This window comes from Arvicanthis niloticus, chromosome 4 (assembly GCF_011762505.2).
Source record: "Arvicanthis niloticus isolate mArvNil1 chromosome 4, mArvNil1.pat.X, whole genome shotgun sequence".
Taxonomy (NCBI): domain Eukaryota; kingdom Metazoa; phylum Chordata; class Mammalia; order Rodentia; family Muridae; genus Arvicanthis; species Arvicanthis niloticus.
In genome coordinates, this window is record NC_047661.1 from 87,658,994 (window position 1) to 87,674,230 (window position 15,237).

General features: G+C 43.9%; 1 protein-coding gene across 2 annotated transcripts; it reads left to right on the top strand.

Moving 5' to 3' along the window:
• Window positions 1-759: 759 nt before the first annotated feature.
• On the top strand, window positions 760-6,788 carry Cfap276 (cilia and flagella associated protein 276). 2 transcript variants are annotated; one of them, XM_034500966.2, is made up of 5 exons: window positions 760-972; window positions 4,602-4,718; window positions 5,531-5,646; window positions 6,092-6,216; window positions 6,643-6,788. In XM_034500966.2, the coding sequence occupies exons 1-5, from the start codon at window positions 892-894 to the stop codon at window positions 6,711-6,713; spliced, it is 510 nt and encodes a 169-aa protein (XP_034356857.1). In that variant the 5' UTR covers window positions 760-891; the 3' UTR covers window positions 6,714-6,788. The 2 variants fall into 2 exon arrangements, with proteins under 2 accessions (XP_034356857.1, XP_034356858.1); XM_034500967.2 differs by lacking the exon at window positions 4,602-4,718 and having other exon boundaries at window positions 764-972.
• Window positions 6,789-15,237: the final 8,449 nt, after the last annotated feature.

The following is a 15,237-nucleotide window of genomic DNA, read 5'->3' on the forward strand; positions in this document are numbered from 1 at the left end:
TCCAATCCATGTCGCCTTGACAACCGCATCCTCTTCGCTCAGCGCGGGTGGGGCAGGGACCACGGGCGCCTGTGCCGCTCACCTGCCGGTCTCCATGGCAGCCGCCACCGCTGGCGCGCGGCGTGGGAGGGCACGCGCCAGGGTTTGCAAGTAACCGAACAGCCTTACGTAAAGCACGCAGTAGAAGAACCCTCCAAAACATCTGCAGCAGTTCATTTCGCACCTATTGCTCTTCCGGGCTGGGGGTTATTTCTACGCATCTCTATTTTGTAAACATGACATGTAAAACAATTTAGGGAAAGACAGATGTCTTCGTTGTCTTCCAGGGATCGTCTCCTGGAGTGGCCCTGGCACTAACCGCAAAAGCTAGTTCCATCCTTCCACCCGGCCAAATCCATCCACGTTTTTACAGCCATCCCGGTGAGCAACCCTGACGTCTGTATAGCAAGGAGAGTGACCTAATCGACAATTTTCCAAGAAGGACACGTGAGATCTTTGATTTTTTGACATTCTCGTACTCTCATTGATTTGAAATGGGGAAGCGTTCTTTTAGGTGAAGGCGAGAAGGAAACCTTTGGGTCATCTTTTAGTACTTCTTTCATCAGCTTTTGCAGAAATCCCGTGGCGTCCAACTGAAACTCCAGAGTGCGTATCCAGGTTGCCTTCCCTCCACATTCCCAGCAGCCTCCTCCCAAGGAGCCTTCTTAGTTGAACCGCCAGGTGGCGCATCTCTCGAAGGGAATACATCTGTCATAACTGGATGGGGGAGTTGCCTAGCAACTAAAAACTGGGCGTTCCAAACAATTGGGACTTGGGATCCTAGGTGGGCCAGGTCGTGCTACGGCTACACTAGTCTCCAGGGAGTAAGCGTGCGTCTCTGGGCCTTTAAGCATGCCTCACCCACAAGAATCTTTCTCGAACCCTGCCTTAGGCGACGAAGACACACATTTGGGAAATCCGCTCGCTTCTAAGGTACATTGAGGTTTCCTCAGCAAATTTCCAGTGGGTCCTCCAGCAGATTCTTGGTAACCTAACTCTGGTGATCACCAAGTACCAAAGAAATCTATTTTCTGCCTGTCTCATAGGCCCGCTATTTGTGCCTGATAACGTTTTGGAAGTGGTTTTGAGCAGAGGGAACTGAAGTCTAATGTAGAAGAACAAGGTCCGTCAAAGTAGTGATGGGGAATATAAATGATGGGCAAATATAATAGTCTGGGTTCCACCAAGCCTCCCTTTTCTCTTGTTTTGTCATCTGTACTCCAAAGACAGATGAGAGGTAGAATGGAAGAGAATCTCTGAAAGACACCGGGTCATAGTTCAAGCAAGTCTCCACGATACCTCTGGCCTCTGGTTGATGCAAAAACACATTTATATGTATATGTGTGGCTTTAACTTAATTATGTTCAGTGGTCTGGAAATATAAACCATCTTTTTCTTAGTCTACGTATTTGAGATATTTGAATTAAGTGGTAATTTGAGCTTGATAACACAACAAAGAACTTCCTTTTCTTCAGTATTTGTTGCTTATATGCCAGACATGCTGCAAAACCCTGAGGGCACATAGCCTAAATTTAGATATAGCCACTGGTCCAGCTAGCTTAGTAGGGAAGACAGGCAAGCAACTGCATCAGTTACTTAGTGGGTAACACAACTGATCCCAGGATTTGGTGGCTGATGGGGAGGACCATGAACTCTAAGCCTGCCTGAGCTATAAGAACCTGTTTACAAACAGACAGCCAAATACCAGCCATATACCAAATACCATGCCTTGTGGTCGGGTCATGGGCAGAGTGCCTGAGAATAGGAACATGAAGGAGGGGTTTCTCAAAGAAGGTGAATGACATCTGATAAGTTAACTGAGACGCATGCAAAGTGTGTGTGTGTGTGTGTGTGTGTGTGTGTGTGTGTGTGTGTGTGTGTGTGTGTGAAGTTAGGAAGAAGGAAAGAAAAACCAGCTCCTGAGGGGAAAGGAAGCAGTAGGTGCAGGTGTGTGGGAAGGAGAGACAGAGTGGCCTGGAGAACTGCTAACTTCAGAAAAGCCAAATGTCAGTGTGAAACAGAGACACAGATTGCTCGGTGCCAGCTATGACCTCGGTGGCTGAGAGCTGCGAGCTTTGTGTTAGTGGGCTAGGGGTCACCACGCAGCTGTTGGGAATCACCAGCTTTCAGGTACTGGAGTGTCATAGAGTGTTAGAAATCACATACAGCTGTGACATGTCTTTCAGTAAATGAGTGTTAAATGTATACAGACAAGCAAATTGGAGGGCCTACAGCCTTGGCTACATAGTGAGTTTGAGACCAGCCCAGATTATATGAGACACTGTCCCAAATGCCAAAAGTGGTGGCCTATGTGGGTAAACTTAATCAAGAGAGGATGCTGTTAACACTTATGGGACTGGTCTTACGAGTATCATATGCTCAGCTCCGTAAGTTCATTGTAAATAAGTCACTGCTGCTAGCGATGTACTTTGGTTACATCCTTGACATCTGTGAATAGCTGTGTGTAGCTGCAGTGAAAGCGAAATTAGAGTCTCAAGACAGCTTGCTGTGGGAGTCCTGGACACCCAGAGGGACTGAGTTAGCAGAAGGATGCCTGTGCGTGTTTACTATGACTCTGCTAGTCATAGTCCCCAATTCAAAAAAAAAAAAAAATGGCCTAGGTACCTGCCCATATGAATGCATAGATGTGGGAGACACACACAACCAAGTGTCATTTAGTCATAAAGAACAGCTGTATTTTCCAGGAGTTGGGTGCAACATAATAAGGAAGACGAGGCAGATGCAGAAAAGCAGATGTGGCATGTGTAAAATCTACTCTTATATTAAGAATGTAAGACTGGAGTACCTAAGGGTTTGAACTTGCCTAGCACGAGTTTGACAGCAAAACAAGTGGGAACCAGACATGAACCTAGAAAGGGGACTGTTTGGAAGAGGAACGGGAGAGGATAATGGGAGATAAATATGATTGGAGTTTTGTGCCTTTTGCAATATCACCATGAAGCCTGTTTTTTGTATAGTTAGTATGTGCTAATGAGAAAAGATTACATTTGTCAATGTTCAGAGACACCTATCACAGAACTGGTGACCAATAAATACAAGCTTTTCTGGCTTGAAAAATAAAAAGAAAGAAATTACACAGAGCAGTGGACTGGATAGGCTGGGAGTGAGACAGAAGTGCATCAGCTGTGAAGCAGGTGCAGTGGTCAGCTGTGAAGCAGGTGCAGTGGTCAGCTGTGAAGCAGGTGCAGTGGTCAGCTGTGAAGCAGGTGCAGTGGTCAGCTGTGAAGCAGGTGCAGTGGTCAGCTGTGAAGGGACTTCTCCCTGTGATCAAAGGAGAGAGGGTCTGCAGACTGACATCAGTGTTGATAGTTGTTTTTTTTTCTGTTTGTTTGTTTTGGACAGGGTTTCTCTCTGTAGACCTAGAATTCATCTGTAGACCAGGCTGTCCTCAAACTCACAGAGATCCACCTGCCTCTGCCTCCTCTCATTTATACTTATATTCAGCCTTTGATTTTGTTGTTGTTGTTTGGTTTTGGTCTTGAAGACAGGGTTTCTCTATGTAGCCCCGGTTGTCCTGGAACTTGCTATGTAGACCAGGGTGGCTTCTAATTCAGAGATCCTCCGCCTCTGACTCCGCCTCCCAAAGGCTTGCACCATCACCACCTGGCCTTAGTGAAAGGCAATCTCCTTGTACCGATAGAGAAGATGTTGAGCCTTGTATAGCTTTTAAGGAATGTGGCAAAGCCACTCGGAGACACAGCAGAGCAAACACAGTAGCTGAACCTGTGTTTGCATCGCATATACATATTTTACGTATTTGTCTGATCCTGCCATTCAACTAAGATTTATCTGAGTTAAACCACACAGCAGTTTGCTACATGGAAGGAGAGGAGGCTAGACAGTAGGCTCACTAGAATTCGGTCATTGGTTTGATCAGGCCCTAGTTTTTAAATACATGTGTTAGGCCAGTGTACTTGGTACTGAGGACACACATAATGGTGAAAATATTTATTTTTATATACAAGAAAAAGCAACCGTTTTTCTCACTTATGTCTGTGGGGTTTATAGAACTGGGCGTCCAATGATGTCTTTTCTAATGTTCCTCTCCTCAGCGAGTTATTCTTCCTTGCATTTTTTTCCCACCTAGTCAGCACACATTCTTTCTTCTCCATCTCCACTCACGGATCCTTTCCTGTCCTAGTGAAAATACTATCCTCACAGAGCCTTTTGGTTGAGTTCTTTTCTGCAGGCCTCAACTGTTACTGCCTGTGGACAACTTGGTTCAACTTATTTGTTTCCAGCTGTCCAGCGAGCCACGTACTTCCAGTTTTCTGTTACTCACAAGTCCGAACTTGGGACTTCTAAACATGACCCCATCATCATTACGCCCTGTTCCCTGAGTCCCCCTCTTTGTTTCCAGGATCCTGATCCACCCGTTTCTTGTTTCCATGGCCCATTTCAATGATTTCTTACTCGGAAAGCTCAGGGAGCCTGCCCCTGCTGCTGTGCCTCTCCATACAATGGGATGAAGCACAGTGCTGACGCACACTGCATCAGCAAGGTGTGTGGTGACCAGGTCCTGCATGTGGTTTCTCTTGCAGAAATCACCATATAAGAACCCCACGCACCTCGCACAGCAGCAGGATCCCTGGAGTCGGCTCAGCTCAACCCCCACAGTCACGTCCATAAGGCGAGATGCCTACTTTTTTGATCCTAAGGTACTTAGCATTGAAATATGAAATACTACTTCTTTTTGCATCTATTTAGGCCTAAATAAGTTTATTTTCTTTTCGTTTGTTTGTTTTTTTTTTTTTTAAGATACAGCCTTGCTACATAGCCAAAGGTGACCTCACATTTAGTATTTAGCCCAGACTGGCCTGGGACTCTCAATCTCTCCTGTTTTAACTTCCTAAGTACTGGGATTACGGGCACATGCCAGCACACCTGGCATTCATATCCTTTTCTAAAGATAGTCTGAAGTGCCTCAGCATCTTTCCTTTTGTTCCCAATTCAAAATCTTATCATACAAAACCAACCTAGTAAGTCACAAGGCTTGGTCCAAACCATTTTTATCAAATTTCTTCTCACACACTGTATCAAATCAAAGGCTGTTCCAGGCTGTGGTGGTGCACACTTTTAATCCCAGCACCTGGGAGGCAGAGGTATGTAGATCTCTGAATTAGAAGCCAGCCCGGTCTACAGAGCAAGCTCCAGGACAGCCAGAGCTACACAGAGAAACCCTGTCTCAAAAAATTAAAATAAACCAAAGGCTGAATATAACTGTGAATGAGGTAGGGTTTATTAAACCCAAATCAAAGACAATTTTTCCATGTCACCAGTAACATAGCCTTAACCAAAAGAGACCCTTCCTATTGACAAGAAGTCTCATCGTGCACATTGCAGCGTTAAGAGCTGGTGGACTTTTGGGGAATAGAGCTGAATCTGATCTGAGTACAATAGCTGGATACAATCTGAGGAGAGTCAAGGCACAGAGCAGTGGTTAACTATGGGAGGACTGACTCCTCTACAGATACCAAAGGATGATCTGGATTTCCGCTTAGCAGCCTTGTATGACCACCACACTGGGGCATTCAAGACCAAAACTGAGATACTGTTACACCAAGAGACGATTGAGGATATCCAGGGGTAAGTGATGGAAGCAGAGCCCCTCCACCCAAAGGATGCACTGCATCAATTACATAAGGCAAAATGACACCTGGTGCTGTGAATGAGACCATAGCTGTTTGTTTCAAGGGGTTTTGTTTGTTTTTTATCTGCAACATAGTTTTGTTGTCTTTGTTTTAACTATGCTGGGTTTCAAACCCAGGGTCTCATGCATGCTAGGCAAGTGCTGTGTACCTCAGAGCTACATCCTCAGCCCTCATATCTGTTTCATTTTTAAAACATGAGCAGAAGTCCTCATCTCGATAGTTCATCTCTGTCCAGTTAAGTTCATGTAGATAAACAAATACATGCTTTGATGATTCTAGAAGAGCAATGGGGCCCTTGAGGTCTTAAGAAATCATGTTTCCTCTCTCACCACCTCCTTTCTGATTGACTCTCTCTCTGCTTTTTCTCCACCATTGTCTAGAACCAAGATCCAGTTTCCTGGAGAATGTTTCCACTCTCCTCCAGCCCCCATTACTTCCCGGACTACCATCAGGCACTGGATCAACCCTAAGAAAGAATCCATCCATAGCATTCAAGGATCCATCGGTGAGGATCAGATGATGGGGTGGGCTCGTGGCAGCAGCGGTGGTGTTGCTAGAGAGTGGCTGGGATCAGAGGCTGGTGGTTACTGACCAAGAGAAAAGCTCAGAGACTATAGAGGGTAGGAATTAGCGATTAGGCTGTCACCTACCAGACTAATACTAGGGGACCTGCTGACAGTAGAACTGGGGGATCCCGTTCTTTAGATTAAGTCTAGGTGGGATTTTGGCGGGGCAGGCACTAGACATGAATGTGGAAGTGAAGACCTTGGTTCACTTCCATCAGTCCATCATATCTCAGTTTCCTACCTTAACAAGAATTTTCTTATGGCATCAATAAATGCATTGATTAAAGGATTAAAAGGGGGCTGGGAAAAGGGTCTTTGAAATTTCATTTGAAATTTCAGCTTACCCTGTTCTCTTTTCTTCACAGTGTCTCCTCACACTGCAGCCACCAATGGAGGTTACTCCCGAAAAAATGATGGTGGCTTCTTCTCCACCTAGTGGTGACAACTGGGTTAATTTCAACATGGTGGAACATTCAGCATATCTTCATTAAATAGGTTTGTTCAAGATGAAGCCTGATGTGTCTGCTACCTAGGGCATTTTTGGCTATTCTTAAAAGGAAGAAAATCCCCCAACTCTAGAAACTAGTTCTGTGGGGTAAATTTTCGACCTGGAAGTCTTTTTGCCAGAAATAAGGACAGAAGCACACTGGTTTGGATGAAACACAAGTATTTAGTGTACAAGTGTGCACAAACTAAAGTCACAGCTACCCAGAGCCACATTCGGCACATTTGGCCCTAAGAGTCAGGGAAACAGGAAATAGACACAGCCTGTTCTTCTAATGAGCAAGTTATCACTATGATACCACATACTCCATAGCTAACAGCTAACATCACATTAATAGAGGTCTCTTGGGTTTCATCCGATGCTTTTCTTCCGAGAGCTTCGTTTTCCTGGCCCTGATCCTTGCCACCATTCAGCTTTGACTCTGCCACTTCCTGGAAGTCAACTGTCTCTTCTGTGTTAATTTTGCCTGTGGCAGATAGACCCGATTCTCATAATCGTCACTCAAAAACTTGGTGTTCAGATTTCAAGGTCCCTGAAATTTGATGCAGCAAGATGATTTCTAATCTTACATGGCATAGGGTTGGGGGATGGCTCAGTGGATGACGTGCTTGCTGTGCAAGCTGAGGACCTGAGGTTTGGATCCCCAGCACATCTGTAACTCTGGGGCTATGCAGGCAGGGATGAGTGGACAAAGGCACATCCGAGGGGCTTGCTGGCCACCAGTCTGGCTGAATTAACTGAGTTCCAGGCTCTGTGAGAGACCCCATCACAAACAAACAAACATACAATAAGTCAGACAGAGACAGAGGAAGACACCCAACTTCAACCTCTGACCTCCACAGGTGTACACATAAAGGCAATGTGAATCTGCACAAATATGCACAAAAATAAAACAATTAAAAATTAAAAAGCACTGATAAGAACCCATTGTCAAAAAAAAAGATTGAACAAGAAATGGCCCAATGACTTTTTGAATATTGGCCCATAAGAGATGTATAGTGGTATACAGCTTTAATCCCAGCACTCAGCAGGTAGACACAGAGGAATTGGTAGTCCAAGGTCAGCCTGAGTTACATAAATGTTGTCTCAAAAATATTTTAAACAAACAAAAAATATTGTACTACCAAGTCCCATTTTTAATTAAGTCTAACAGTATTACTTTATTTATAACTCAAATACAAAGGGGGTTCTTCCAGGAACTTCTGTATCCCTTTATATTGAAACTGTCCAGTCTCCTCAGATAGTATTTGCTGCCATGTAACAATATGAAGTTTCCACACTTGGGAGGCTGAGGCAGGAATATCAGGAATTCATGGTCATCCTTGGCTATATAGTGAGTTTGGGGCCAGCCTAATATATCTTATATGATGCACTATCTAAATAAAATCTTAACATTATTCTGAAAATTTGAACAAGCAATTCTTACAATCTCTTTACTCAGGCAGTATTAGCCTGATAACAAAACCAGATAAAGACACACATATACTTACACACTTAAACACACACTCACACTTATACATACACACCCACAATGTTCTCGCACATACACGCTCACACATTCACACACTTATGCACACTTAAATATATATTACAAACACATACCCTTACACACACACACACTCACAATTACTCGAACACATTTTTTTTTTTAAATCAGGAAAAAGGAAAGGCCTATATTTACAAGAAACATTATGGTAGTTTGAATAAAGACAGGCTGGGTTTAAGGGTGTGTGTGTACCATCTCTTCCAGCTAGGCTCATATACTGAATGTTTCCCAGTTGGAGAAACTGGTCTGAAAGAATTAGGAGGTGTATCCCTGGGGGTGGCTTTGAGGTTTCAAAAGCCCACACCAGGCTTAGTCTCATCTCTTTCTCTGCTTCTAACTTGTGGATCTGAGGTAAGCTCTCAGCTGCGCTCCAACACCATGCCTGCCTGCTGCCATGCTCCTTCCCGTGATGGTTATGGACTAACCCTCTGAAACTTCAAGCAATATTTCAATTAAACGTTTTCTTTAAAAAGTTGCCTTAGTTATGGTGTCTCTTCACACCAATGGAACACTAATAAGACAAACATAAATGTAAAACTCAGCAAGGTACTAACCAAGCCCAGTGGCTCATTAAAGGATTATGTTCTGTGATCAAATAAGACTCATACCAAGGACAGTTCAATATGTGAAAAGCAATAAACAGGAGACAGCATGTCAACAGACTGAAAGTAAAAACCCATTTGATCATCTCACCAGACTGGGAAGGCATTTGATAAAATTCAACATCCCCCCAGGATAAAGATGGAAGAAATCAAGTGTGGGAGGATGTCCTGGCTGGTTTTATGTTAACTTGACACAAACTAGAGTCATCTGAAAGGTAGAAACTTCAACTGAGAAAATGCCTCCATAAAACCTAGCTATAAGACATTTCCTTAATTAGTGATTGATGAAGGAGGGCTCTGCCCATGGTTGGTGTCCTAGGTAGCTCTATCCCTGGACTATTGGTCCTGGGTTCTAGAAGAAAGCAAGCCATGAGAGCAAGACAGTAACCAGCATCCCTCCATGGCCTCTGCATCAGCTCTTACTCCAGGATCCTGTCCTTTTTGAGTTCCAGTCCTGACTTCCTTCAAGGATGAGCAGTGCAGTGGAAGTGTAAGCTGAATAAACACTTTCCTTCTCAAGTTGTTTTGGTCATGGTGTTTTATCACAGCAATAGTAACCCTAACTAAGACAAAGGATATGACCCAACATCAAGTTCATATATCACAAGCCCATTCTTTGTATTTTACCAAATAGGAGACATCTGAAAACTTTCCCTCTAAGATCTTGTACTAGGGAAGGATGTCCACTTTCACCACTTACATTTGGTATGATGCTGACATCCTAGCAAGAGAAAGTCAGGAGGAATGAAGAGCATCCAAACTGGTGGTGTCAGGGTGGGTGGTGTCAGGGTGGGTGGTAGGAAATCCAGCTGTCACTGGATGCAAAAGGCATGATCTTTTTCTCTTTTCTCTTCTTTTCTTTCTTTCTTTCTTTCTTTCTTTCTTTTCTTTCTTTTTCTTTCTTTCTTTTTTTCTTTCCTTCCTTCCTTCCTTACTTTCTTTTTTGTTTGTTTTGTTGTTTGAGACAGGGTTTCTTTGTGTATCCCTGGCTGTCCTGGAACTTGCTCTGTAAACCAGAATGGCCTCAAACTCAGAGATCTGCCTGCCTTTGCCTTCCAAGAGCTGGGATCAAAGGCGTATGCCACAACCACCCAGCAAACTTATGATCTTACAGGTAGAAAACATCAGAGATTTTAACAAAATCTATTAGAGCTAATAAGTTCAATATAGTTTCAGGACAAAAATCAACATGAAAGTAAACCAGCTACTCAGGAGACTGAGACACAAGAATTATAATTTCAAGGCTTTCCTGGGTTATGGAATGAGTTCAGGCTAGCCTGAGCATTTTACACCTTGTCTCAAAATAAAAAGAGGTGGGGATGTACCTCAGTTGGTAGAACAACTGCCTGGTATGTACAAGGCTCTGGGTTGATCTTCAGCAAGGGAGGCTAGGGGAAAGCAGCATTTCTGTGTACCAATAGGAAGTTGTGCAAACAAGAAATCAAGAAAGCAATCCCATTTGTGATCAATTTAAACCATGATGTGAATGGTCTCTATCATGAAAACTGTAAACACTGAGAAACTGCAAAGGACAGACATTCACACAAAGACATCTCATGTTCACGCATTGGAAGAATCGGTACTGTTAAAGTGTCCAAAACATTCTACAGAGTCTGTGCAATCCCTATCAAAACACTAATAACATTCTTCATAGACCTAGGAAAGACAATGCTATGATTCACATAGAACTACAAAAACAAAAACAAACAAACAAAAAAAAAACACCAAACAAAACCAAAAAACCCTCCAAATAAGGCTAAGGAGAGGTCTCAGTAGCAAGCTGCTTTACAAAACCAAGGACCTGAGTTCAATCCCAGATCTCATATTCAAAAAGCTGAGGAGGGGGCCCCGGAAAGGCGGTTCTGTGGTTAAGAGCAGTGGCTGCTCTCCCAGGGAGGACCAGGGTGTTAGGTTCCCAGCACTCACACGGCAGCTAACAGTTGTAACTCCAGTTCCAGGGTATCTGACACCCTCTCTTAAACTCTGTAGACACCACATACATGTGGTACACAGACATACGTGCAGGCAAAACACTCATACACATAAATTTTAAACAAACAGAAGTAGAGTGTGGAGGTGTATGCTTTCTATCCCAGCACTGGGGCTCGGAGGCAGGTGATCTCTGAGAACAGCCTGGGTCTACAGAGTGAGTACTACGATAGCCAGAGTTTCACAGAGAAACCCTGGCTCAAAAGACAAACAAAAAAAGATGATGAAAAAGAGAAGGGGAGGAGGAGTGGACCGTGCCTCTGGTCCCCATACACGTGTATACACCCATACATGCATCCACACTCATGTACTCACATCATTGCCAAATCCCGAGCTTATGGTATCTGTCTTAATACATCATAAATGTAGCAATAGAAACTGCATGTATTGACAAAAATATAGATACCTAGACCCATGGGGCAACAAAAGAAGCCAAGAAATGCCTCCACATCTCCAACTAATTGATCTTCAACATGGCTGCTAAGGAAACACACTGTAGCCACTGTGGTGGTATACAGCTTTAGCACTGGCACGTGGGAGGCAGGGGCAGGCAGACCAGTTGAGTTCCAGGCCAGAGGTACAGAATGAAACCCTGCCTAAAAATTAAACAAAACCCTGTGCTGGGTTGTTTTGGAACTTGACACAAACTAGAATCATCAGAAAGTGGGACCCTCAAGGGAGAAAATGCCTCCATCAGATTGGCCTATAGATAGACACATCTGTAGGATATTTTATTTTTTGAGACAGGGTCTATCACATAGCTCTAGCTGTTCTGGAACTTGCTGTGTAGACTAGGCTGGCCTCAAACAGAGAGATCCATCTGCCTCTGCTTTCCAAGTTCTGGGATGAAAGGCCTTTGTCTGGCTAGTAGGGTGTTTTTCTCGATTATTGATAAGGGAAGGCACAGCCTATTGTGGGCAATGCCACCTCTGGGCAGCCAGTCCTGGGAGGTATAGAAAGGTGGCTGAATGTGTACCTGGAGAACAAGCCAGTAAGCAGCATTCCTTTATGGGCTCTGCTTCAGTTCCTACCTTCAAGGCTCTGCTTGAGCTTTTGTTGTGACATCCCTCAGGTATTGTTGTGATTTGAATGTGAGATCAATCCTATCCTCCCCAGGCTGCTTTTGGTCTTAGTGTTTATGATAGCCATAGAAGGCAATACAGGACAACATAGAATTGACCAGTGAGTATATGAAAGATTGGTATCACTAATCATGGAGAAGTGCAAACCAAAACCACTATCAGATATCACCCCACTTCAGTTCAGACAGGATTAAGACAATCAAAAATTCCAAGTACCAGTAGCAGGTCTGGGGATGTAACACAGTTGGTTGAGTGCTTGTCCAGCATGCATAAAACTCTGGGCTTGCTTTCTAGCACTGAATAAAAACTAGGAGCGGTGAAAGTGCATGCTTAAAATCAAATCTTTGGTGGCACACACCTTCCATCTCATCACTGGAGAGGCAGGCTGATCTGTGAGTTCAAGGATAGCCTGGTCTACATAGTGAGTTCCTGGCTAGCCAAGGTTATAACAGTGAGACTATTTCAAAAAGAAAAAAAAAAAAAAAAAAAAACCTCCAGTCAGGATTGGTGGCTTGCTTGAAGTCCTAGCTATTCTTGGGATTCCAAGACAGGACTACATCACAGAGATCTTGTCTCGAAACAAAGCCAAGCCATAGGATTCATCCAGCAAGTTTATAACTTATGTGTCTGTAAAAATGAAATCAGTATTTTGAAGAGATATCCACCTCTCCACGTTTACTGTAACACTATTCACAACAGCTAAGAAATGGAATTAATTTAAATGTTCATCAATGAATTAATGGATAAAAAAAAAAAAATCATACATGGGCTGAGATGGTTGAGTAGGTAAAAGCGCTTGCTGCAAAGCCTGGCAAATGTAACAGGGCTCCCAGATCTTAGCACAACTGACTCCATGATGGAAGTGTCATTCAGGCTAAAAGACTCATGTAGACAGCACCACCCGCTAAAAATGAAAACAAACAGTTAATCCATCAAAGTCCATAGTTCTGGGGAAGTCTCTAAATGTACTAACCTTGCTTTGTGGCTTCTGTAATTCTGTTTCTGGCTAACTGTTCTTGTTAGCCAGGACATGGGTTTTTTTGTTTGTTTGTTTTGTTTTTGTACTTAAAAGCTCACCCTGAGAAAGGCTCAGGTTACACTGAGGAACACCCAGAGTAGTAGTTGGCCAGCTAGCAAAGACTTCCTATTGGTTTAAACCTACGTCTAAGCAGTTGTCTGGTGAATTACCCAGCAGCAACTGGAGTTTGATCCCTGGAAATGACTTCCACAGGCTACCCGACCTTCACATGCCCATGAGCACTTGTGTGCACATAGAAACACAACAAAGTGGGAAGAAACAGTTCAGTTGTAAAATGTTTCCAAGTGTGATGAAGAAAATGTGCTATATATGTACAAACTGTCTTAAGATTTCCATTGGTTTGCCAGGCGGTGATGGCGCACGCCTTTAATCCCAGCACTTGGGAGGCAGAGGCAGGCAGATTTCAGAGTTCGAGGCCAGCCTGGTCTACAGAGTGAGTTCCAGGACAGCCAGGGCTACACAGAGAAACCCTGTCTCAAAAAACAAACAAACAAAAGATTTCCATTGGTTTGATGAAAAACTATGACCAAAGAAACTTGGGAAGAAAAAGATTTGGCTGACATTTCTACATTTCACTGGAAATCAGGACAGGAAATCAAACAGGGAAGGTTCCTGAAGGCAGGAAATGATGCAGAGGCCATGGAGGGGCCTAGTGACTTGCTCAGCCTGCTTTTTTATAGAATGCAGGGCCACCAGCCCAGAGCACCACCACCCACATTGGGTTGAACCCTCCCCATCAAGCACTCATTAAGAAAATACCTTACAGGCTTTCCCATAAGCCAATCTAACGAAGGCCATCTTCTCAAATAGATATCCTTTCTCTCAGATGACTCTAGCTTCTGTAAAGTTGACATCAAACTAACCAACACAATATAAGAGTATACACCCATGAAAAACGGATGAAATCCTTTTATACAACATATCCGGAACTAAGGACCATTAAATAAGCCGAGCACAGAAAAAAAAAAAAAAAAAAAAAAAAAAAACCACAATCTCACGCATGTGGAGAGCATCTAAACAAGCTGCTCTCCTACAGGTTGTCGGTATAACAGTAAAGTACCACAGGCCGGGAGAATAGTGATGGGGCATGGGGGAAAGGTGGGCCAACTGCTGTGCGTCAGGAAAACTTCTATTGCAAGGTGAGGTTATTACAAACAATGATGTATCTTTTAAGGTACCTTTTCCTTATGTAGTCATTACACAATGTGCAAATGTACCTAAGGCCTCTAAGTATATTTGTGTGCCAATTAAAATTATTTTAGGATGCTGGACGGTGGTGACACACACCTGTCATCCCAACACTTGGTAGTCAGAGGCAGGCAGATCGATCTGAGCTCAAGGCCAGGCTGGTCTACAGAATGAGTTCCGGGACAGCCAAGACTACACAAAGGAACCCTGTCTTGAGAAAAAAACAAATAACAAAATATATTTTAGGGCTAGGAGAGTGGTTCAGTGGATAAAGTGCCACAGGGTTGAGGATTAGGCTCTCAGATTTCCAAAGGCTAGTGGGTGCATCTGTAATTCTGGGATAGGTGTGTGTGTGTGTGTGTGTGTGTGTGTGTGTGCCTGCGCCACTGGCTTGTCATTCAAGGAGAGGTTTTGCTTCAGAAAATTATGTGTGTGTGGGGGGGTAAGGAAAAGACATCACGCTAACCTTAAGCCTTCACAAGCAACCACCTATAAACACGACCCACACACTTGCAAAAGTCTTTCCTTTTAGCTCAATGTGTTAATAAAGTGGCTGTAATCGCAGCCCGGGAGGTAGAGGCAGGTATTCAAGGTTATCCTTAGTTACTAGTCAAGTTCCCTTGCCTGAGATAGAAAGAGACCTCGCCTTAAGACAAAATAATACATCCACTCTTAAAGCCTTAAGCTCATTCTAATTCTATATATGGAGCATGTCCCTGCCTCTTGTAGTTTGTAAATGTATGCTCTCCAACGGACACATTCCTCAACAGTCTGTACAGGGCATGGTACCTTACAGCCCTAGGTGAAACTTGTTAGTAGAAAGAGATCAAACAAGCACAGACACAGACACACACACTCGGTGGGAAGAACTGCAGCGGGAACAAAGCCTCCACCTACAAGCGGCGGCGTGCCGTCTGCTCTGGGCTCTCACCCAGAGCCTCTGCGCTCCAGCAGCACACGAGGCTACAGATCGCAGCCAGGATTCGGCGGCGGGGTCCTGGGGCCGGGC